General features: G+C 41.3%; 1 protein-coding gene across 2 annotated transcripts in view; it reads right to left on the reverse strand.

Annotated features, from left to right (window-relative positions):
- Positions 1–23,723, reverse strand: part of LOC106570304 (DNA topoisomerase 2-beta) — a 52,532-nt gene that overhangs the window by 13,879 nt on the left and 14,930 nt on the right. For both annotated transcript variants that reach the window (XM_014142479.3, XM_014142478.3), the window contains exons 3-15: positions 23,499–23,589; positions 21,457–21,520; positions 13,725–13,870; positions 13,366–13,463; positions 12,652–12,864; positions 12,238–12,411; positions 11,916–12,017; positions 11,642–11,779; positions 11,256–11,394; positions 2,576–2,733; positions 2,154–2,279; positions 1,764–1,874; positions 1,342–1,447 (exon numbers count right to left, since the gene is read on the reverse strand). In XM_014142479.3, coding sequence (XP_013997954.1) covers positions 1,342–1,447; positions 1,764–1,874; positions 2,154–2,279; positions 2,576–2,733; positions 11,256–11,394; positions 11,642–11,779; positions 11,916–12,017; positions 12,238–12,411; positions 12,652–12,864; positions 13,366–13,463; positions 13,725–13,870; positions 21,457–21,520; positions 23,499–23,589 — 1,666 coding nt within the window. The remainder of the gene's footprint in view (positions 1–1,341; positions 1,448–1,763; positions 1,875–2,153; positions 2,280–2,575; positions 2,734–11,255; positions 11,395–11,641; positions 11,780–11,915; positions 12,018–12,237; positions 12,412–12,651; positions 12,865–13,365; positions 13,464–13,724; positions 13,871–21,456; positions 21,521–23,498; positions 23,590–23,723) is intronic.

Consider the following 23,723-nt stretch of genomic DNA (forward strand, 5'->3'; position numbering starts at 1 on the left):
ATTTTTTCACCTTACCGTGGCAACCCAAACTGTGCTGGCTGGCTCAGGTATTTTTTCACCTTACTGTGGCAACCCAAACTGTGCTGGCTGGCTCAGGTATTTTTTCACCTTACCGTGGCAACCCAAACTGTGCTGGCTGGCTCAGGTATTTTTTCACCTTACCGTGGCAACCCAAACTGTGCTGGCTGGCTCAGGTATTTTTTCACCTTACCGTGGCAACCCAAACTGTGCTGGCTGGCTCAGGTATTTTTTCACCTTACCGTGGCAACCCAAACTGTGCTGGCTGGCTCAGGTATTTTTACCGTGGCAACCCAAACTGTGCTGGCTGGCTCAGGTATTTTTACCGTGGCAACCCAAACTGTGCTGGCTGGCTCAGGTATTTTTACCGTGGCAACCCAAACTGTGCTGGCTGGCTCAGGTATTTTTACCGTGGCAACCCAAACTGTGCTGGCTGGCTCAGGTATTTTTACCGTGGCAACCCAAACTGTGCTGGCTGGCTCAGGTATTTTTACCGTGGCAACCCAAACTGTGCTGGCTGGCTCAGGTATTTTTACCGTGGCAACCCAAACTGTGCTGGCTGGCTCAGGTATTTTTTCACCTTACCGTGGCAACCCAAACTGTGCTAGCTGGCTCAGGTATTTTTTCACCTTACCGTGGCAACCCAAACTGTGCTGGCTGGCTCAGGTATTTTTTCACCTTACCGTGGCAACCCAAACTGTGCTGGCTAGCTCAGGTATTTTTTCACCTTACCGTGGCAACCCAAACTGTGCTGGCTGGCTCAGGTATTTTTTCACCTTACCGTGGCAACCCAAACTGTGCTGGCTGGCTCAGGTATTTTTACCGTGGCAACCCAAACTGTGCTGGCTGGCTCAGGTATTTTTACCGTGGCAACCCAAACTGTGCTGGCTGGCTCAGGTATTTTTACCGTGGCAACCCAAACTGTGCTGGCTGGCTCAGGTATTTTTACCGTGGCAACCCAAACTGTGCTGGCTGGCTCAGGTATTTTTACCGTGGCAACCCAAACTGTGCTGGCTGGCTCAGGTATTTTTACCGTGGCAACCCAAACTGTGCTGGCTGGCTCAGGTATTTTTTCACCTTACCGTGGCAACCCAAACTGTGCTGGCTGGCTCAGGTATTTTTACCGTGGCAACCCAAACTGTGCTGGCTGGCTCAGGTATTTTTCCCCACATTGTCCTTTCCAGCATGCTCCAGCAACTATGGTGGGCGTATATTCAGGCCAGCACAGTAGAGCTTGGCTCGATTTGCCTCAGTAGTGTGAAACAGAATAGCTTCTAACAATAATGGTTAGTTTGGAGGAGTATCCACATGTGATGAACAAACCTTTGTAGTACTTTATATGCCAGGTTTTAAAGTTGACTGTCTGTTTCTTCCATTGGTCAAACTCTGGAATGCTGTAGAAAGCATGCTCCTGGTTATTCTTGTTCACCTGCAGGAAAGGGTTAAAAGCAGCATTAGAACCATGCTTGCTAGCTTTAAGCCAATCTAAACATTGTTTGTGTTTTATAACAGTTTAAAGTTAGTTGCCATAAGCTGAAATCAGCGGTCACGACTGTGTCATGTAGTCCTTGTCCTATGATGGAGGTTTCAGCCGGAGTAGATTTGCAAACTTTGACATTTTCAAGCCAGGTGGAAGTGGTAGGGAGAAAATTGGGACCGGCTGATCCAATATATGAATCTTACTTTGACTGTATAGAATGTGTGTAATAGTCCAGGACCCCTGCTATTACCTGTGTGAGTCTTACCTTAACGATGGGCGTGATGAACTCCTCCAGGAAGGTGTGTTTGAGCAGGGATGGCCAGTTGTGATGGAAGAAGTTGATGAGCAAACCCTTGATATGGGAGCCATCCTGATCCTGTCAGCAGATCATCAACACAAACTATTAGTATGGATTGTTATGACCCAGGGGTGCATCCAAAAGGATACCCTATTCCATATGTAGTGCACTACTTTTGGTGCATTACACCATACTATATAGGGAATATCATGCCATTTCAGAGTAACCTTAGAGTGTAGCTTCAACAAAACAAGGCTCTTTACGCTCATTGTTGTTACAATTATTGATGATGAAAATCACAAGACATCGGTCAATTGTAGACGTCCGGCGTTGGTAGGATTGATTAAGTGTTAGAACCTGATCGGTCATGATCATGATCTTGCCGTAGCGTAGGGATCTCAGAGACTCTGGGTCGTCGTAGCTCTTCTTGTACTGCAGACCCACGATCTTGATGATGTTGTTGATCTCTGCATTCTCCATGATCTGGTGGGAAAGAGAAAAATTGATTGTGTCAGTGTTTCCCCTAACATAACATAGGCAGGGTGGGCCACCCTAGCTCTGGTGGAGTTTGGCTTCAGTTGATCTCAATTTCCTTTTCAGTTGATCTGAATGGTTATTGCCCCACATTTGGGAAATAATTGACGTAAATCCCTTCAGTATTTATCTCTTTACAAGATCATTTATTATTGTGGTGTACGTCTGATAGCTACTTGAATCATTTAGATTGTAATCACCCATACACTCTCCCAGACCAACCTAACGGCTCTCTAGACACTCACCTGTTTGTGTGTGGCCTCTCGTACATTCAGGATCTTTCCTCTTAGTGGGAAGACACCATAGCGATCTCGCCCAATGACGCCGAGCCCGGAGACGGCCAGGGACTTGGCTGAGTCTCCCTCAGTCAGGATCAGAGTGCATTCAGACGAGTGTTTACCACCTGGGGGTGAAGACATGGGTAAAAAGTGCAGTTCAGTGAGTGTTTAAACAGTGTTTATTTATTTTTGAATATCCAAAACATACAATATACTTGCAGTGAAGCCGCTCAACAACTACACCACACCAGTCATCCAACAGACTCCCATCCAGAGCGACCCACAGAAGCATCCAGGGTCAACGCCCTGCTCACGGGCATGTCAACAGATCTCCCACAAGGCCAAAAAAGACAGGGACGCAAACACTCCAAGATCTCCCCACAGTTCCACATAGTTGTCCCTCCACCATCCGAGACCCAGTCACCCCGCCCCCCAAGAAAAAAGAAAAGTCAACTCCACTCCCACATCCCAACCCTCAGCCCATCCCACCTCTCTCTGCTGGCTACTCTCTTCGGATTTCTACGCAACATACACTACCGTTTAAAAGTTTGGGGTCACTTAGAAATGTCCTTGTTTTTTTTGTCCATTAAAATAACATCAAATTGATCAGAAATACAGTGTAGACATTGTTAATGTTGTAAATGACTATTGTAGCTGGAAACGGCTGATTTTTTATGGAATATCTACATAGGCGTACAGAGGCCCATTATCAGCAACTATCACTCCTGTGTTCAAATGGCACGTTGTGTTAGCTAATCCAAGTCTATCATTTTAAAAGGTTAATTGATCATTAGAAAACCCTTTTGCAATTATGTTAGCACAGCTGAAAACTGTTGTCCTGATTAAAGAAGCAATAAAACTGTCCTTCTTTAGACTAGTTGAGTATCTGGAGCATCAGCATTTGTGGGTTTGATTACAGGCTCAAAATGGCTAGAAACAAAGAACTTTCTTCTGAAACTCGTCAGTCTATTCTTGTTCTGAGAAATGAAGGCTATTCTATGTGAGAAATTGCCAAGAAACTGAAGATCTCGAACAACGCTGTGTACTACTCCCTTCACAGAACAGCGCAAACTGGCTCTAACCAGAATAGAAAGAGGAGTGGGAGGCCCCGGTGCACAACTGAGCAAGAAGACAAGTACATTAGAGTGTCTAGTTTGAGAAACAGACACCTCACAAGTCCTCAACTGGCAGCATCATTAAATAATACCCGCAAAACACCAGTCTCAACGTCAACAGTGAAGAGGAGACTCCTAGATGCAGGCCTTCTAGGCAGAGTTCCTCTGTCAAAGAAAGTTGCAAAGAAAAAGTCACATCTCAGTCTGGCCAATAAAATGAAAACATTAAGATAGGCAAAAGAACACAGACACTGGACAGAGGAACTCTGCCAAGAAGGTCAGCATCCCAGTGTCTCCTCTTCACTGTTGACGTTGAGATTGGTGTTTTGCGGGTACTATTTAATGAAGCTGCCAGTTAAGGACTTTATGCTCAATTTGATGTTATTTTAATTGACAAAAAATTGCTTTCCTTCCAACTATGCTGTGATGTTTAACATACAATTTCAAATGTATCTAATCGAATAGAATCCACAGATTGCAAGTTGAAGATAAATACTTTTACAAAGAGTATTAGTATATTAGTAATTGACCCGGTCTCTCCAGATCTCCTAACAGTACTATTTCTAGGGTCAATTTTAGATCAATGTTATGCCTTTTCAGTTATTCCTGAACCAGAGACCAGAAACAGGCTACCTGAGGGCAATACCAAAATAAATGGTCTATTGATTCTGTATCCTCACAACAAAATCTGCAGAGCTTTGATGAATTTATGCCCCAAATATTCAACATTTTGTTGATGGCAAGAATTCTATATAATAATTTTAACTGAAAAACACAAAGTCTTGAATCTTGCATCGTTTTATATATCAACTCATACACCCTGTACCATGGAATCGGTACATCAAAAATCTCTTCCCAACTATTTTGCAATCTGTATGGCACAGTTGTCAACATACTGGTCCTCAAATGTTATACATTCCTATTTATGCTATTTTATTCCTCTGACAGTTTTGATCCTTTATATTGAGCAGAAAGACCAGTTCCCCATCTCCTCCTCCTGCCACCTGCCGCCTCCATTTTTGTGGTAATGCTGTAATCAATTGGTTGTACTCTTGGATTGAGCAGACCTTCCCGTACAATTCTGATAAATTATATTGTAAATTGTAATGGTAGAGTTAAGAACAAAATACCCTTCTCAAACATCTTTTCAATAAATATAGGTATTTTATCAACCAGCACATTTGAGTTCAGCCATAATATTTGTTCTATCTTTTCAGGGGGATGAAATTTAAATTGTAGCCAGCTCTGCAATGCTTGGTGAAAAAGAGAGAAAATGAGACACGGCAATCTGCACAAAGGCAAAAAGGCCATTTTTAAACAATGGATGAGCGTTTCTTAGTAATCTACTGGAGAACCATGTAGGGTTCAAGTAAAACTTTTGAATGAGTGAAGCTTTTAGAGAGGTTTAGTGCTTTTATATTTAACCATCTCAACCCACCCAATTCATATTCATTATATAGATAGACATGCTTTATTTTGTCTGGTTTAGAGTCCCAGATAAAGCAAAATATTTTTTGCTCATATGATTTGAAAAACAAATCAGGAGTAGGCAGCACCACAAGTAAGTGAGTAAACTGAGATATGACTAAGGAATTAATCAGGGCAATTTTTCCATAAACAGACAGGTATTTACCTCTCCATGGTTACAAGATCTTGTCTATTTTTTGTTTTCTATTGAAATTCATTGTGGAGAGCTTATTAATATATTTTGTGATATGAATACCAAGTATGTCTACTTCACTGTCAGCCCATTGTATAGGTAAACTGCAGGGTAATGTAAAAGTTCCATTTTTTTAATGATCCAATATGTAATATTGTACACTAATCATAATTAGGTTTTAGTCCAGAGAGTCCAGAAAAGTCATCTAGATCTTCAATGAGACATTGCATGGATCTAGCTTGCGGACTTAATATAAAACTAGAGTCATCGGCATACATGGACACCTTTGTTTTTAAGCCTTGGATTTCTAATCCTCTAATGTTGTTATTGGATCTGATCTTAATAGATATGGTGACAGCCAACATCCTTAACTCCTCTTAACAATTCAAAACTCTGGGAGAAGCAGCCGCTATTTACTATTTTACACCTGGGGTTGCTATACGTTACTTTACCCTTTTTATAAGAGAATTACCGAAATTGAAAAGAAATCCAGGCATTTATAAATCAAATCCAGTCTTACTTTATCAAATGACTTTTCAAAATCCGCTATAAAATAACATTCCTGGCTTCTTATGTTTCATGATGTTCTATTATTTCTAGTAGTTGTCGTATATTATCTCCAATGTATCGTCCATGTAAAAAACCTGTCTGATCAGGATGAACAATACCTGGTAAAACCCTTTTAATTCTGAGTGCTATGCATTTCGCTAGTATTTTTGCATCACATCACTGAAGTGTAAGGGGCCTCCAGTTTTTTTAGACTGGATCTTTATATTTGCCATCTGTGTCTTGTTTTAATAAGAGAAAAATCAGACCTTCCTGATGAGTACCTGACAGACTACCATTTCTATAGGAGTAGTTAAAACAAGCTATCAATGGAGCTTTTAGTATATCAGAAAAGGCTTGATATACAGTTGAAGTCAGAAGTTTACATACACCTTAGCCAAATACATTTAAACTCAGTTTTTCACAATTGCTGACATTTAATCCAAGTAAAGATTCCCTGTCTTATGCCAGTTAGGATCACCACTTTATTTTAAGAATGTGAAATGTCAGAATAATAGTAGAGAGAATTATTTATTTCAGCTTTTATTTCTTTCATCACATTCCCAGTGGGTCAGAAGTTTACATACACTCAATTAGTATTTGATAGCATTGCCTTTAAATTGTTTAACTTCGGTCAAACATTTCAGGTAGCCTTCCACAAGCTTCCCACAATAAGTTGGGTGAATTTTGGCCATTCCTCCTGACAGAGCTGGTGTAACTGAGTCAGGTGTGTAGGCCTCCTTGCTCGCACACGCTTTTTCAGTTTTGCCCACAAATTTTCTATAGAATTGAGGTCAGGGTTTTGTGATGGCCACTCCAATACCTTGACTTTATTGTCCTTAAGCCATTTTGATACAACTTTGGAAGTATGCTTGGGGTCATTGTCCATTTGGAAGACTCCTTTGCAACCAAGCTTTCACTTCCTGACTGATGTCTTGAGATGTTGCATCAATATATCCACATAATTGTCCTGCCTCATGATGCCATCTATTTTGTGAAGTGCACCAGTCCCACCTGCAGCAAAGCACCCCCACAACATGATGCTGCCACCCCCGTCCATCACGGTTGAGATGGTGTTCTTCGGCTTGCAAGCATCCCCATTTTTCCTCCAAACATAACGATGGTCATTATGGCCAAACAGTTCTATTTTTGTTTCATCAGACCAGAGGATCTTTGTCCCCATGTGCAGTTGCAAACCGTAGTCTGGCTTTTTTATGGCGGTTTCTTCCTTGCTGAGCGGCCTTTCAGGTTATGTCGATATAGGACTCGTTTTACTGTGGATATAGATACTTTTGTACCAGTTTCCTCCAGCATCTTCACAAGGTCCTTCGCTGTTGTTCTGGGATTGATTTTCTCTTTTTGCACCAAAGTACGTTCATCTCTAGGAGACAGAACGCGTCTCCTTCCTGAGCGGTATGACGGCTGCGTGGTCCCATGGTGTTTATACTTGCGTGCTATTGTTTGTACAGATGAACGTAGTACCTTCAGGCATTTGGAAATTGCTCCCAAGGATTAACCAGACTTGTGGAAGTCTACAATTTTTTTTCTGAGGTCTTGGCTGATTTCTTTTGATTTTCCCATGATGTCAAGCAAAGAGGCACTGAGTTTGATGGTAGACCTTTAAATACATCCACAGGCACACCTCCAACTGCCTCAAATGATGTCAATTAGCCTATCAGAAGCTTCTAAAACCATTACATAATTTTCCAAGCTGTTTAAAGGCACAGTCAACTTAGTGTATGTAAACTTCTGACCCACTGGAATTGTGATACAGTGAATTATAAGTGAAATAATCTGTCTGTAAACAATTGTTGGAAAAATTACTTGTGTCTTGCACAAAGTAGATGTCCTAACTCACTTGCCAAAACTATAGTTTGTAACCAAGAAATTTGTGGAGTGATTGAAAAACGAGTTTTAAATGACTCCAACCAAAGTGTATGCAAACTTCCGACTTTAACTGTACCTCTACCGGTATGCCATCAAGCACTGGGATTTTTCTAGACTGAAAGGATTTAATAGCCTCAAAAAGTTCTTCCTCTGTAATTTGGCCTTCGCACTGAACTTTCTGTACATTTGTTAATTTTCTATATTATTTGGAAAGAATTCCTAACCGTAATCTTCCTTCAGTGGGAGAGGATGAGACGGAAGAGAGAACATCTGCCTAAAATAATTACCTTCCTCTTAAAATAACATTCGGGAAATCATAGATGACTCCGTCTTAATTAATTAGTTTCTGCTAATTATTTTTGTTAGCGTTCCTGTGTTGGAGATTCAGGAAGAATTTGGTGCATTTCTCTCCATATTCCATCCAGTTTGCTTTATTTTTGTAATAGATTACATTAGATTGTTCTTGAATAAGTTCCTCAAGTTCTTTTTGTTTTTCCTCTAACTTATTTTGTATCTCTGTAGTATCGTTTTTATTGCTATCTACCTGTACTATTAGTTCATTTTAGTCTTGTTTCTTTAGCCAGAAACTGCTTTTTTAGTATTGATGAATATTGAATTGAATAACCTCTGAAGGTACATTTAAAAGTATCCCAAACAATAAGTGGATTTGCTGTTCCTATATTATACTGGAAAAATTCAGATATAAATGATTTTGTCTTAGTTAAAAATAAGTTGTCCTCCAGTAAACTTTGATTAAATTTCCAATATCTCCGTCCACGTGGAAAATCTATAAGAGTTATGTGAATGCCAATTTGATGACGATCCGATCGCATTCTGTCTAATATTAAAACTTTAACCTTTGATGCAAGAGAGAAAGAGACAAGAAAGTAGTCAAGACGACAAGCTTGATTAAGTCTCCTCCATGTATATCTCACTAGGTCGGGGTTTTTTAGTCTCCAAATATCCACTATTTCTAATGTGTCCATAATATTTGTGATTTCCTTAAGGGCACGGTGATGATAGTTTGTAGAGTGATTTCCTTTACGGTCCATTGAGGTACTTAACACTGTGTTATAGTCTCCTACCATAATGATTTGATAATTTGTTGCCTGTAAATTCAAGAAACTGGTAGAAATATTTTCAAAGAAGTATGGATCATCTTGCTTTGGACCAATTCGATTAATGAGCCAAATCTCTTTTTCGTCCACTTTCATATTTAAAAAAATCCACCTTCCTTGCGAATCATTCTTAACTATTTGCACATTCAGATTGAAATGTTTGAGTTCCTTTGTCCATGACAGAAAATTATTTCACCAACCAATTCCTTTTTCCACACAAATTCATCTAAGGATGTAGAGTGAGTTTCCTGTAAACCGTATATGTTATATTCCTTTTCTTTTAGCCACGTAGACTGATCTTTTTTTATAATCTGCTAAACCGTTACAGTTGTAACTGGCTATACTTATTTCAGCCCTTACCATAACTAGATAATATTCTCAGTCTAAATTGACCATAATTAGTGCTTGTGAAGTTACTGCCATCAGTGGTATTATGACGGTCAAAACAAGAGCTTCAAATGTCTGAAATGTAGAATTAAAAAAATAGGTTGTAGCAATATATGTTTTATTCCCTTGCCTGTTTGCCGGTGAGCCAATGCCACAGATGTTAGAAAATGAGACAAGATATTATCTGTGTAGTAAATCTGAGTAGGTTGATGTGTATGATATTGGATGTGATTTAGTGAGAGTGTGTACGATGTCTGTATAAGAGTAAGACTATAATGTATGCTGTCCAAATAAATAATAACTCTGCCAATTTGCATGGTTGAGTGTCTATGTGTGTAACATGTAGTGCGTATAGTCTTAATATTAATGATGATAATTGTAATCCATATCGTATCACCGTCATAGTTGCATCATAATTACCTTTAACATCATTGAAACACACATCCCAGCATTTCCAGAGCAACTGACATTTCACATGATCATGAAAGAGACCTTCCATTACTATAGAGACGGCTTCACTACAATACAAATGTATCCCGTACAATATGTTATTATTCCCCAATGTCTCTATTCTGATATCTTCCCCTTGCTTGTTGTAAACATATATAAACATGTAGACAAAGACAAACAAGAAACATATTAAACTATAGAACAGTTCGACAATGAGAGAGAGTGAGAAGAGAAAAGAGAGAGAGTGAGAAAAGACAGCGAGATCAGGTGTGTGTATGTATGTATTAGTCCGTATATGTAAGTGAACATGTAATTGAGTACGTGTGTTCATATCCACTTCATAGTGTTCAGATATTTTTACAGTTCCCATATTTTCTCCTTTTCGTAACCTGAAGTCCCTGTAGAATTTAGTACAGCCATGGTTTTATGGAGCTGTCTCGGAATAGCTGTCCATCTATAAAAGAGTTTGTCCACAATGAGAAAGGTACGCTTACCCTTCTCCCTTTGTTGCCTCTGTACCGGATACAGTCTCTTACGACGTTTGTTTATCTCCCTTGGAAATGGTTCATTGGGATCAAATTTAGTCCCTTTAAGCTCCCTTCCCCTGCTTTTGATCAGCTCCTTTTGTTGGTAGTGTTTCAATTTTGCGATAATCGGCCAGGGACCCTTGGTCTTGTCGCTCCGAGCTCCAAGTCTGTGTACTCGGTGGAAAGCCACCTTGTTTACAGTCTCTAGAGGAAGTGTAAGTGTTTTCCCTGAATAGACAATCCATTTTACAATTGTTGATTTTTACCTTGGCTGTGAGTGCCTTGTTCTCTCCATGGAGCGTGAGAATTTTACTCTGGCCAAACCCCCTCAGCCCTGCTACCTCTTCACACAACTTCTCCAGTGTTGCATGGATTCCAGCCAGAGCACTAGCCTCTACTTCAATGGTTAGTAAATCGTCCGTTTCAGTAGATTCATCTGATTTTTTTTTGTGAGGTAGTCGGACCTTTCCATGATGGAGTATGTTGGTACTCGTCGATTTCCCTCAGGATCTCCTTAGTATCTAGGTTGGCTCTTTACTGTTTTTCAAAAGTTTTTAACAATGCGTCTTTCCCACGACGACAACTGGTGTCTGTAGTACAGCCACCTAGCACTGTTGTTTGGTTAGTGGTGTTTTCTAGCTGTTAAAAGCTAAACGCGTCGCAGAATCCACGCAAAAACAAGTTTGTTATTCTTATTTAATTAACAGCGGTTTTGTTTTAATCAAAAATAGCAAACCGGGTGTTTTCCAGCATACAGTGTTCAGCTGCTCACGCTGATGATGTGTGACGACAATGTGACGATAATGTTTTATAAGTGGGGTGAGGCCCAACTGCCTAGCTCTGTTCCCCCAGCCTAATTAAATATCTTCAACTAGTGTCAATATAAACATTTGGTAAAATCTTGGTGGATAAGTAGATTAGGAACATAGCAGGGCAGAGTAGTTGTGGTTGTCTTACCGGCATCATTGGCGTCATCCAGCTTGGGGATGCCTTTAATCTTGCTGTACTTCACTGAAGAACACTTCTTGTTGAGTTGTGTCTGGGCCTTGAACTTCACCCAGTTCAGGATACTCTCCACAATGCCACAGTTAGTCGCCTGCAGACAAAATAAATAATTGAATGTGATATATCATTGTTTAATACTCCAGGTGAACTGAGAACAAGTGGACATGGAACAGATTTTAGGATCATATGATATCAATTAAATCTAAATAACTTTACTTTCTCAGTGAGGAAACAGTGTATGTAGAGAGTAAATGCACAACATAGGATGTATACATGAAGGAAGTAGTGATATTTCATTGTGGTAGAGAAAAGTAATTTAAGAAGAAGAATCTCCTTACCGCTCTGATGAACTTCTCAGACAGAGGACACTTAGAACCAAAGCTCTTGGTCTGGAGGGTCATGTTCTCCTTGGTCTGGGAGTCAAAAGTCGGGTTCTCGATCAACGCATTCACAAACACCCAGATGTGGTTCTTCACCTGATGGAGAGAAAAACAAAGCATTAAGATTGACCAAACTTTACATTAGGTTGCTCCTATACCAGTGTACTAAGAAATGTAATCACTAGTAACACTATTGTAGTAACATGACAGTAATAAGATAGCAATAACTAACCTGGAAGGGTTTGACTGAGACACCAGCTTTGTTCTTCTTCTTCACCACTTCTATCAGCTTGGCTACGATCTGGTCCACCACGTAATCAATGTGTCTGCCACCCTGAATGACACAAAACAAGCAGTGTAGTACATAAAACATGTCTGATGTGGTCGAAAGTGATTCAAGTCATACTCCAACGCACACTCATCCCAGTATTTTTATACATGCAAATGGCACTTCATATCTGTTCCTTATTCCTAGATTGGTCAAGTCATAGTTTTCCAAATCAAAGGGTAGATTTCTGGTAAAATAACAACATAATTCCCTGAGGGGATGTTACCTTGGTGGTGGCGATACTGTTGACGAAGCTGATCTGTTGGAATCCCTTCTCACTCATGGTGAGACACACCTCCCAACGCTCGTTGACGGACTCGTGGACCACCTTTAGGGCCACGCCCACCTCATCCAGCTTGTCCTTCACGTACAGCTCCACGTAGCTGCGGAACCCTGTCACCTGGGAGGACAAGGACAGGTGAGAGGAGCCTAAACCGGGTCTGGATAGTGGCTCTGGTTCTGGAAAGGTTATTAGCAAATGACATTGTATTGAAACAGGTGTAGTGAAATGAGCTGTTTTCTTTCAAGTCAAAATGTTCTGCCCAGGGTCTTCCAAGACTTGGCACCTTATGTACAGCATATAGTCTGTGTATATGGGACAGCCCATCTTACTATGTGTGGTTACATGGGGGAGACTTACAGGGAGTTTCTTCCCGTTGAGCAGGACTTTGACGCCCTTGCAGGAGCCGGCAATGTCGTAAGCCCTCTTGGTGAGCAGAGCCACGATGTCCTTGTCCAGCTTCTCCATCTTGAACTTGGACAGGTCCGGCTGGAAGGTCACGCACGTAAAGTCGTCCCCGTCAAAGAACTTGATCTTGGGGTCGCTCGTCTTCCCCATGTTGTTCTGCCAGGTCTAAGGAGGGAGAGAGAAAGAGGGGGAGAGAAAAAGAGGGGGAAAGAGAGAGAAAGAAGGGGACAAAGATGGTCATGAAATGCACTACATTCTTCACATTAAGAAGAACTAGAATTAAATATGGTGAATGGTGAAATTCCATCAAAGAGATACGAGTTAATAAAAAGCCTTGTGAAACTGATTGAACAAACTACCACTATTTTGGTGAGTCATTTCATTGAAAGTGACAATTGTAGGACAAACCACACAAAGACAACAACCATCTGGCTTACGAGAAAAAAACGAAATTCCCCAAAACTATGTAGAATCCGACATTATCAACATAAAAATCCTGTGAGACCACCCCCGGCAGTGCAAATCAACTCATACTCACCCCCTTACATACTGTACTCAACATACTGTACAAAACATCAACTGGAGTTCAGCTGTTTGAAGAATGTTATTTTCAAGGTTGACTAAACAACAGATGTCAATCACACTGTGCTTTCTCGTTGTCTGTACCTGTTTGAAGCTGTGTTTGTACTCTTTGCAGGCAGTTTCCACTGTGAACTTTGTGCTGAAGATATTACAGAGTTTAGCACCGTACCCGTTCCTTCCACCTAGGAGGAGAACAGAAGGGAGACATGCTTTCATCTATGGAGAGATTGTCCTTGAAGAGCTATAGTCATTCTCTCATTCCAGTGTTGTGTTACTAAGCACTGCAAGGGGTGCTAAAAAACTATTCAGTTGAGATCATAAAAGCAGACAGTAAAAATGGTTTAGGTTGGACATTCTGTCTGAAGCTTTATCGAAACCATATGAAATGGTGTTACACAAATGGACAATAATTAAGATTCTCGTTTTCAGAGTGATTTTGTCACCTGTGACTTTCTTCTGCTCGTCGTCGTAGTTACTGGAGGTGAGGAGGTGTCCGAAGATGAGAGCGGGAACGTACATCTTCTCATCTTTGTGTTCCACCACCGGGATGCCTTTACCATTGTTCCAGATGGTGATGGTGTTGGACTCACTGAAGGAAGAGAGGAGGATGATGAACGTAGGAATAAACAAGGAGGGATAAACAATGCATGCCAAAGAACTTCACAGGACAGACAGAAACATCATGACCCAACTTGAATAACCATTACGCATTTCCATTTAGATGTACTAACCTTTAGATTAGGGCTGTGGCAGTCATGACATTTTGTCAGCCGGTTACTGTCATGTAAAAGACTGCCGGTCTCACGGTAATTGACCATTAATTAACATAAATGTTTAGCATCTCCAGGCTTCCATGCATACAAGCCACTGATGCGTGCTTTTTGAACATCTACAATTTATAAAGTCTAATAAATCAATTTAATATACACCATCACAATAAATCCATTATTTATTTTAGTCAGGTCTAAAGAAACATTATGATATGAAGAAAATGCATTTCAGAAGAACAGAATATGAGTTGGCCTACTGTATGTTATCTGGCTTACTGTATGTTATCTGGCCTACTGTATGTTATCTGGCCTACTGTATGTTATCTGGCTATGTGCCATGCCGTAGACTGTAGGCTTGTTCATTTAGCAAACAAGATATGCTTATATGTTCCATGCATTGGCGGTTGGTGCTGTTTAAGATGAGGGAGGAGTATTTTTATTATTTTTTCATGATCATGGCCTTATTTCTATTACAGCATGTTGGATGCCTGTTATTCATATTCCATTCAGCCAGTTCAATGTAACATCAATAGATTCAGGCTACTACGTGATACATTTTCCCTATACTCATCATGAGGTTGTTACAACCTAGCTAATGAATTAAAGTTTATAACGTAGGTGCACACAGGAAGAGAGAATTTGAGTAATCAAGGTGACAGACAGTGACACATTCAATACCGCCTTGCACCCTTGCCTGCATCTAGCTGATCTAGGGTGTAATCATTAGTCCAATATTTGCAAATAAGAGTTTCTATTGGACAAACTCAGGTATGTTTATCCCAGTTCCATTCTGTTAGCTTCCATTTAAGAAATGTTTTTCAACAGAATCGGCGCAATGAATAAACCTCTGATCACACAGTTCACTTTCATAGCAGCCACATACAAACAGCTCGTTGTATATATAATTTATTCTCGCATCTAACTACGCACTCTCCTCTCACCTTTTCCCTTGGCTTTTGGACTTCAGTGCATAACACATCAGCTGTCTGTGACCAGGCGCACAAACTTTTCCAAGTATAACCTTCATATCAGGACCGCTAACCGCTACACACAGCCTACATCATTGCCACGTCATAGTCAACATAGCTACTAGAACTAACGCGTTAGTAAACCTGCTACAATCATGCAGTATTGTGTACAGCAAGCAGTTTAGAAGTTACACAGGCGGGCCCATGTGGCAATAAATTAATGAAACCAAAAGCTTACCTTGACTTGGATGAGTTCCAGTGTTGGATAGCCATAGCCAGCTAGCTAAAATAGCTTCCCTCTCTGTTTGAGCCGGGTGTTTAATTATGCTAAACTAGCTAGCTGCATTAGACTCTAGCTAAGTAAGAGAAGTGAAAAAATATATACAACGAAATATCTCTATTAATTTTGGAAGAAATTAATTTGTTCAAAACTGTTCAACAACTGTCTTTTTCTCTCTTTGAGTCAACTACTCACCACATGTTATGCACTGCAGTGCTAGCTAGCTTTAGCTTATGCTTTCAGTACAAGATCCATTCGCTGATGCTATGATTGGGTGGACAACATGTCAGTTCATGCTAGTTGTCTTAGGTCTCACTTTATGTAGTGTTGTGGTGTCTCTCTTGCCGTGATGTGTGTTTTGTACTATTTTTTTTTTTTAAATGTATGTAATCCCTGCTCCCGTCCCGGCAGGAGGCCTTTTGCCTTCTGGTAGGCCTTCATTGTAAATCAGAATTTGTTCTTAACTGACTTGCCTAGTTAAATATTGTTTAAAAAAAATAAAATTACAATTTTTAAAATTAAAATGCTCCAACAGCTCTGATAGGTTGGAGGACGTCCTCCAGAAGTTGTCATAATTACTGTGTAAGTCTATGGAAGGGGCTGAGAACCATGAGCCTCCTAGGTTTTGAATTGAATTCAATGTACCCAGAGGAGGACAGAAGTTAGCTGTTTTCTGGCCACACCATGGTGCTATCCTACAGAGTTCTGAATATATTGTTAATATAATTATTATAGATAGTTTAAACTAAAAATGATTATTTTTTTCATTATTTTTTTTCATTCACTATGGATAGTCCTCCCCTTCCTCCTCTGAGGAGACTCCACTGGTCCCATGCCATTATTTTATATTATCCGATTTTATAGTAAGAAGAATATAATTGAACTTAGCTGAATGAAATAGAAAGGATACTTTGTCCATTCTGGAGTGAGAGCGCATATGAAGTGGCTAGGTTGAGCGTAAAAGTGATCATTTGAAACAGGCCTTATACATTAGACTTAGAGTTATCCGTTTGCACTCGAATAGCGAATGGAGGCCACTTTCCCGCAGGTTTGTTTTTCATACCGGGTAGGCTACTCTGGTTATTTCACTCTACACATCAGCCACTGTTTGAGGAGGCTGCTGAGCGACAGGTGATATTCTGCCCAAACTCTGTATGTCCTAGGCTCTCCAACTAGGTTCCTGTAGCTACCGAGGGCTTAATTTGGGAAACCAAGTGAAATCTGTTCAGGAACATCAATAGTAACATGTTTTCACAACAAAACATATTTCAAGTGTTGACAATCCCTCTCTGCACACTAGAGAAAGGAATGAAAGAGAGAGGGGAGGAGATGGTGGTGGTGAAATATTCAGTAGCTAAAGGTAATGTGTCAGCCGTGCATTATATGCGGTAGGATATGTATTGTATAACAGCAAAATTATATATTAAAAAAAATAAACATTTCGGGCTTGGCCTCATATATAGTTCTATGCACACGCTCTAATATGCATATGGCGGTTTTGAATTAATGGTCACCTTATAAAGTGCTGTCCATTTTGTTGTGTAAAGGTCAGCATGCTTTAGTTCGGCTGGCGGCTAGCTGAAGTCGGCTAGGCAAACGAGTGTGCTTGCATTCTCCCTTAAAAGACATTCGCTTGAAAGAAGAGAAATAAGCGGAAACGGTACAGTTTGTCCATTCTGAGACGCCGTAACCAGTATACACTTCCTCAAACCAGTCAGAATGAATCTAAGATAACTAAAAAAATCTGTCATTCATTTTGACGTTTTTGTCAAGGAGATCTTAGTTGTGCAATTTTACATCTAAGATGTTTTATTTAGAAATACTGCACCAAACAATGTGCATTAAAACAAGTCTTCTCTCATTGAATGACAAGAAAGACTGAAGAATCCTTACTGTTGACCCATCACTGACGAAGGGGCGTAGACTTTTTTTAATTAACTAGGCAAGTCAGTTAAGAACAAATTCTTATTTACAATGACGACCTCAGTGACTTGCCTCAAGAAAAAATGTTGTGTACCCGAACAACTGACAAACCCCTCACCAAGTCCGGAACGAACAAAAACATCACTAAATGTTCTCATAATATATGCACAAACGCTTCTGAACTGTTTCAGCTGGGAAGCATGCGGACACCTTTAGGTTTTGAAACAACATCCACAATGACCATGTATCCACTCAGTTTCAACCCATTGATGAACTCGTTTCTTCAAATTGATCACAGTGATGTGAGTTACAAAACATACTGATATGATTTTCAATAGCATTTGCATTGAGTGGTTAGAGGGACAATAGAGCCCTGAGTACCAGGCCATTAGCGACCTGATAATCCTTAGCGAGTTCTGGACTCCCAACTCATGTCCTGAGTGCGTTGGGAGATATGACAGGGCCTTATAGGGAGAGAGACGTGCAGACAGGCCTCACAGGGAGAAGACATGGAGCTCCGCTGAAGGACACTGGTGCTGAGTGGTCTGCTCTTTCTCTCTGTGTGTGTGAAAACAGAAGCCCCAGAGGAATGCGTGCATTCAGCAGATTGCTGTGATTGCCGTTCCGTAGGTGAACAGCATGTTAAATTAGCTCCCTGAATTCCAGAACCGACTGTTCATTAAGACCTACCCAGAGATCTATCAGCCTCCACAGTACCTCCCTGTTTCTCTCTCTCTACCCAGAGATCTATCAGCCTCCACAGTACCTCCCTGTTTCTCTCTCTACCCAGAGATCTATCAGCCTCCACAGTACCTCCCTGTTTCTCTCTCTCTACCCAGAGATCTATCAGCCTCCACAGTACCTCCCTGTTTCTCTCTCTACCCAGAGATCTATCAGCCTCCACAGTACCTCCCTGTTTCTCTCTCTCTACCCAGAGATCTATCAGCCTCCACAGTACCTCCCTGTTTCTCTCTCTCTACCCAGAGATCTATCAGCCTCCGCAGTACCTCCCTGTTTCTCTCTCTCTACCCAGAGATCTATCAGCCCCCGCAGTACCTCCCTGTTTCTCTCTCTCTACCCAGAGATCTATCAGCCTCCACAGTACCTCCCTGTTTCTCTCTCTCTACCCAGAGATCTATCAGCCTCCACAGTACCTCCCTGTTTCTCTCTCTACACCCAGAGATCTATCAGCCTCCACAGTACCTCCCTGTTTCTCTCTCTCTACCCAGAGATCTATCAGCCCCCGCAGTACCTCCCTGTTTCTCTCTCTACACCCAGTACCCAGTGATCTATCAGCCTCTACAGTACCACCCTGTCTCTCTCCTCTCCATGGTCCTGTTATCTCCCTCACACCCTACTTTCTCTCTTCCATCTCCTCTTCTTCTCCACCGCTCCCCTCTCATCCCTCGCTCATCTCTTTTTCCTCTGGCGCTTCTCTCCTCCACGTCTTCACTGTGTTCTCCCTAAGCCCCTCCACTACAACCCCTTGCTGCTAGAGAACTACCAAGGCAACCAGAAACTGGGCCACGGAATCAACGTACAACTAAATACTCAGGTGAAGCATGCACAATGCAGACTAACACAAACCACACAGGCATCACAGTGGTCAGATCACTTCAACAAAATGGATGCTCTGCATTTTCAAAGACATCCTCCCACAGAAAAATCCTCATGCCTTGATACAGTGTCTTCAGAATGTATTCACACACCTTGACTTTTTCAAATGTTGTTGCATTTCAGCCTGAATTTAAAAAGGATTAAATGTAGATGTTTTGTCACTGGGCTACACACAATACCCCATTATGTCAAAGTGGAATTATGTTTTTTGAAAATCTTACAAATTAATGAAAACTTAAAAGCTGAAATGTCTTGAGCTATTAAGTATTCAACCCCTTTATTACAGCAAGACTAAATTAGTTTAGGAGTAAAAATGTGCTTAACAAGTCACAAAATAAGTTGCATGGACTCACTCTGTCTGCAAAAATAGTGTTTAACATGATTTTTTAATGACTACCTCATTTCTGTACCCACACATACAGATAATTGTAAGGTCCCGCATTCGAGCAGTGAATTTCCAATACAACACATTACTAAGTACCACTCTCCATATTTATTTTGAAGCATAGTGGTAGCTTTCCACCAGAAACTGGTAGATGAATTCACCTTTCAGCAGGACAATAACCTAAAACACAAGGCCAAATATAAGTGTGGCCGAGTTACAGTTTTGACTTAAAGCTGTTTGAAAATCTACGGCAAGACTTAAATGGTTGTCTAGCAATGATCAACAACCAATTTGAAAGAGCTTGAAGAATTTTTTTAAAGAATAATGGGCAAATATTGTAAATACTGTAAGGTCTTACCCAGAAACACTCACAGCTGTAAAGACTCAGGAGTGTGAATACTTATGTAAATAAGATATTTCTGTATTCTATTTTTTATAAACTTGCAACAACAACAAAAATTAAACATGTTTTTACTTTGTCATTATTGGGTATTGTGTGTAGATGGGTGAGAAAAAAAACATGTATTTACTCTACTTTGAATTCACGCTGTAAAGTAACAAAATGTGGAGTAAGTCCAGGGGTATGAATACTTTCTGAACAGTGTATATTTATAAGGCTACTAGTGAGATGAACTACTGCGTTACAGATTTATGTTATTGGTCAACCAGAACCATTTCCAAATAACGCCGGTAAAATATCAATCATTTAACGGCAAGAAGTCTAGAGAGACCCAGGCAGCGTGACAATCTGATGGCATTAAAGAAGTCTAGAGAGACCCAGGCAGCGTGACAATCTGATGGCATTAAAGAAGTCTAGAGAGACCCAGGCAGCGTGACAATCTGATGGCATTAAAGAAGTCTAGAGAGACCCAGGCAGCGTGACAATCTGATGGCATTAAAGAAGTCTAGAGAGACCCAGGCAGCGTGACAATCTGATGGCATTAAAGAAGTCTAGAGAGACCCAGGCAGCGTGACAATCTGATGGCATTAAAGAAGTCTAGAGAGACCCAGGCAGCGTGACAATCTGATGGCATTAAAGAAGTCTAGAGAGACCCAGGCAGCGTGACAATCTGATGGCATTAAAGAAGTCTAGAGAGACCCAGGCAGCGTGACAATCTGATGGCATTAAAGAAGTCTAGAGAGACCCAGGCAGCGTGACAATCTGATGGCATTAAAGAAGTCTAGAGAGACCCAGGCAGCGTGACAATCTGATGGCATTAAAGAAGTCTAGAGAGACCCAGGCAGCGTGACAATCTGATGGCATTAAAGAAGTCTAGAGAGACCCAGGCAGCGTGACAATCTGATGGCATTAAAGAAGTCTAGAGAGACCCAGGCAGCGTGACAATCTGATGGCATTAAAGAAGTCTAGAGAGACCCAGGCAGCGTGACAATCTGATGGCATTAAAGAAGTCTAGAGAGACCCAGGCAGCGTGACAATCTGATGGCATTAAAGAAGTCTAGAGAGACCCAGGCAGCGTGACAATCTGATGGCATTAAAGAAGTCTAGAGAGACCCAGGCAGCGTGACAATCTGATGGCATTAAAGAAGTCTAGAGAGACCCAGGCAGCGTGACAATCTGATGGCATTAAAGAAGTCTAGAGAGACCCAGGCAGCGTGACAATCTGATGGCATTAAAGAAGTCTAGAGAGACCCAGGCAGCGTGACAATCTGATGGCATTAAAGAAGTCTAGAGAGACCCAGGCAGCGTGACAATCTGATGGCATTAAAGAAGTCTAGAGAGACCCAGGCAGCGTGACAATCTGATGGCATTAAAGAAGTCTAGAGAGACCCAGGCAGCGTGATAATCTGATGGCATTAAAGAGTGAAAGCATCATGCTACGTGTATTCATTTTGTTTAAATCTTCTAAAACAGTCACTCACTCAACTACCTCAAAGATTGATGCTTGAAAGGGCTTTCACATTCTAACAGCAAAAATGGCAATGGGCGAGCCGTTGTTTTCCAATGAAGGGACGCGGCTGCACCTACCTAGACAGCATGCACTGGGCATTGTTTTGGAGGTGACGCTGCTATGCTCAAATGATTTGACTCCTACGCACGAGCAGAGGGCTTTGCCGACACAAAACAGGACTGTTAAACAGAACTTATGATAATGACAGATTCACGACAGCTGCATCAGATAGAAGCTGCTGTGCCTACCTAAGCCACGTGCACAGTACGTCTTTTGGACTTGACTAATGATTGACAACTGCTTACTGTGCATGTGTACTTACGGATCAATGGAGATCTTTATGGTGGACATGTTCTTATCCCGCTGTTTGTTGTCGGCCGCGTTGACTGTGGAGCAGAGAAAAACATGTTGAAATGAGAAGTAGGAGACTGCAGGGATTCAATTGTGTTGATAGAAACTATGGAGAAGATACTTGGTACTGGCATTTTCATCAAGAGCTTAAGACACACTTGAGAATCAATAGCCTAAATGTTCGCCTGGCCTATAAAATCCAAAACCACATCCTTTCAACACAGCAAGTCTCTCATAGTGAAAACATATTGAAAAGTAAATTAGCCTCAATCAAGTCTCCTGTGTGTGATACGGTTTGCATTATAAAGCCTTTGCTTTGGTTGTAATGTGACCTTGTGTGACTGACCCTGTGTGAGTTATGTCTAGTCAGTAATTACAGAGATGTGGTAGGAACTAGTGAATATTTGGGCAGCGAGGACAGACGGCTGTCATTACCTTATCACCAGTATAAAACAGCAAAATGAGCACAGTGTGCAGAGCACAAAAACATGATGTCTTCTTCCATTGCATATGACCGAGTTCCAGTAGTTTGATCGCTCAAGGTACTGCCTGATATAAACGTTATTTTACAGGACAGGGGTATTCCTCTTTTAATCAGTGCATAAGCCTAACATTTTCCGGTACAATAATTGGTTGTACACCATGTTAATGTGCCAGTCAGTCAAACACATAAGCGAGACTAGCGCTGGATTCTACTGCCGCTTGCCTTAATCAGTGTGTGACTGACAACCAATAAAAGATTTCCTCAGACGGCTCTTCATTCCAGACAAATTACTACATGAGGAGCAGGAGCAAGGAGGAGGGGGACACAGGCTGTCCACAGAACACAGGACAAGCTAGCTCCTCTACAAAACAGGTTCAATCTAATTGATGTTTCAGAGGTATTGTTGGACCAGATATTAGGCCTAGCTAAAAATCTTCTTTTCATCTCCAGTCACTGGTGTACAAAAATGGTATCATCCTACCTACAACAATAGATTGACTGTATGTAAGTCTGTCTGGATAAAAGTGTCTGCTAAATGACTCAAATGTCAAATTTAGACCGGTCGACTGACATAGCAACTGGTCTACTGACATAGCAAAGTATGCCTAAAATACATTTACATTTTAGTCATTTAGCAGACGCTCTTATCCAGAGTGACTTACAGTAGTGAATACATTTCTTTTTTACCGTACTGGTCCCCCGTGGGAATCGAACCCACAACCCTGGCGTTGCACACACCATGCTCTACCAACTGAGCCACACGGGACCACTAAAAATAGAATCTACGTCAAACAATTGACATTTTTATGTTCTCTTACATTTACATTTTAGTCTATTAGCAGCCACTCTTACCCAGAGACTTACAGGAGCAACTAGATTTCTCACCTAGTCTGCTCGGGGATTCGATCCAGCAACCTTTTTGTTAATTATTAGGCTACCTGCCGCATCTTTCCCCCCCCCCTTTTTCTTCCTAATTCCAATCTTGTCTCATCGCTGCAACATGGGCTCAGGAGAGGCAAAGGTGGAGTCATGCGTCCTTCGAAACATGACCCGCCTAACCTCGCTCCTTAAGACCTGCCAGCTTAACCTGGAAGCCAGCCGCACTAATGTGTCAGAGGAAACACCGTTCAACTGGTGACCGGGGTCAGCCTGCAGGTACCAAGCCCGCCACAAGGAGTAGCTTTACCGGCCAAACCCTCCCAACCTGGACAACGCTGGGCCAATTGTGTGCTATGGGACTCCCGGCCACGTCCGGTTGTGGCACAGCCTGGGAATGAACCAGGGTCTGTAGTAACACCTCTAGCACTGTGATACAGTGCCTTAGACCGCTGCGCCACTCGGGAGGCCCCTACCTGCCGATCTTGAGGGAATGTCCATCAGAGGCCATCACAGTAATAACTGGGCCTGATATAAACTGATAACTGATTAATAACAGCCTAATAATTAACTGAGTGCTATGGCTAGTTCATAATGACAACCTTGTTACCTGTGTATGTTCTGCTTTAAAATACCCTGATAAATAGACTTACCAAGAATTTCATCAAAGATTTTGTATAATCCAGGGACGTAGGTGATTTCTCGTAGATTCATCCCAAGGTCTTCATCGAAAACCCACATTTGCTGAAAGGGTTGAAATGGATACGTCTATTGATCAACCATTCATAATACTTGACTACGCAACAACAAAGAGCAACACCAGATTTCTCTGTTAGATCCATCTATAGAACTGGATGTTGTTGTGACTAACATTGACA

Source organism: Salmo salar, chromosome 14 (assembly GCF_965601325.2).
Source record: "Salmo salar chromosome 14, fSalSal1, whole genome shotgun sequence".
NCBI classification, from domain to species: Eukaryota; Metazoa; Chordata; class Actinopteri; order Salmoniformes; family Salmonidae; genus Salmo; species Salmo salar.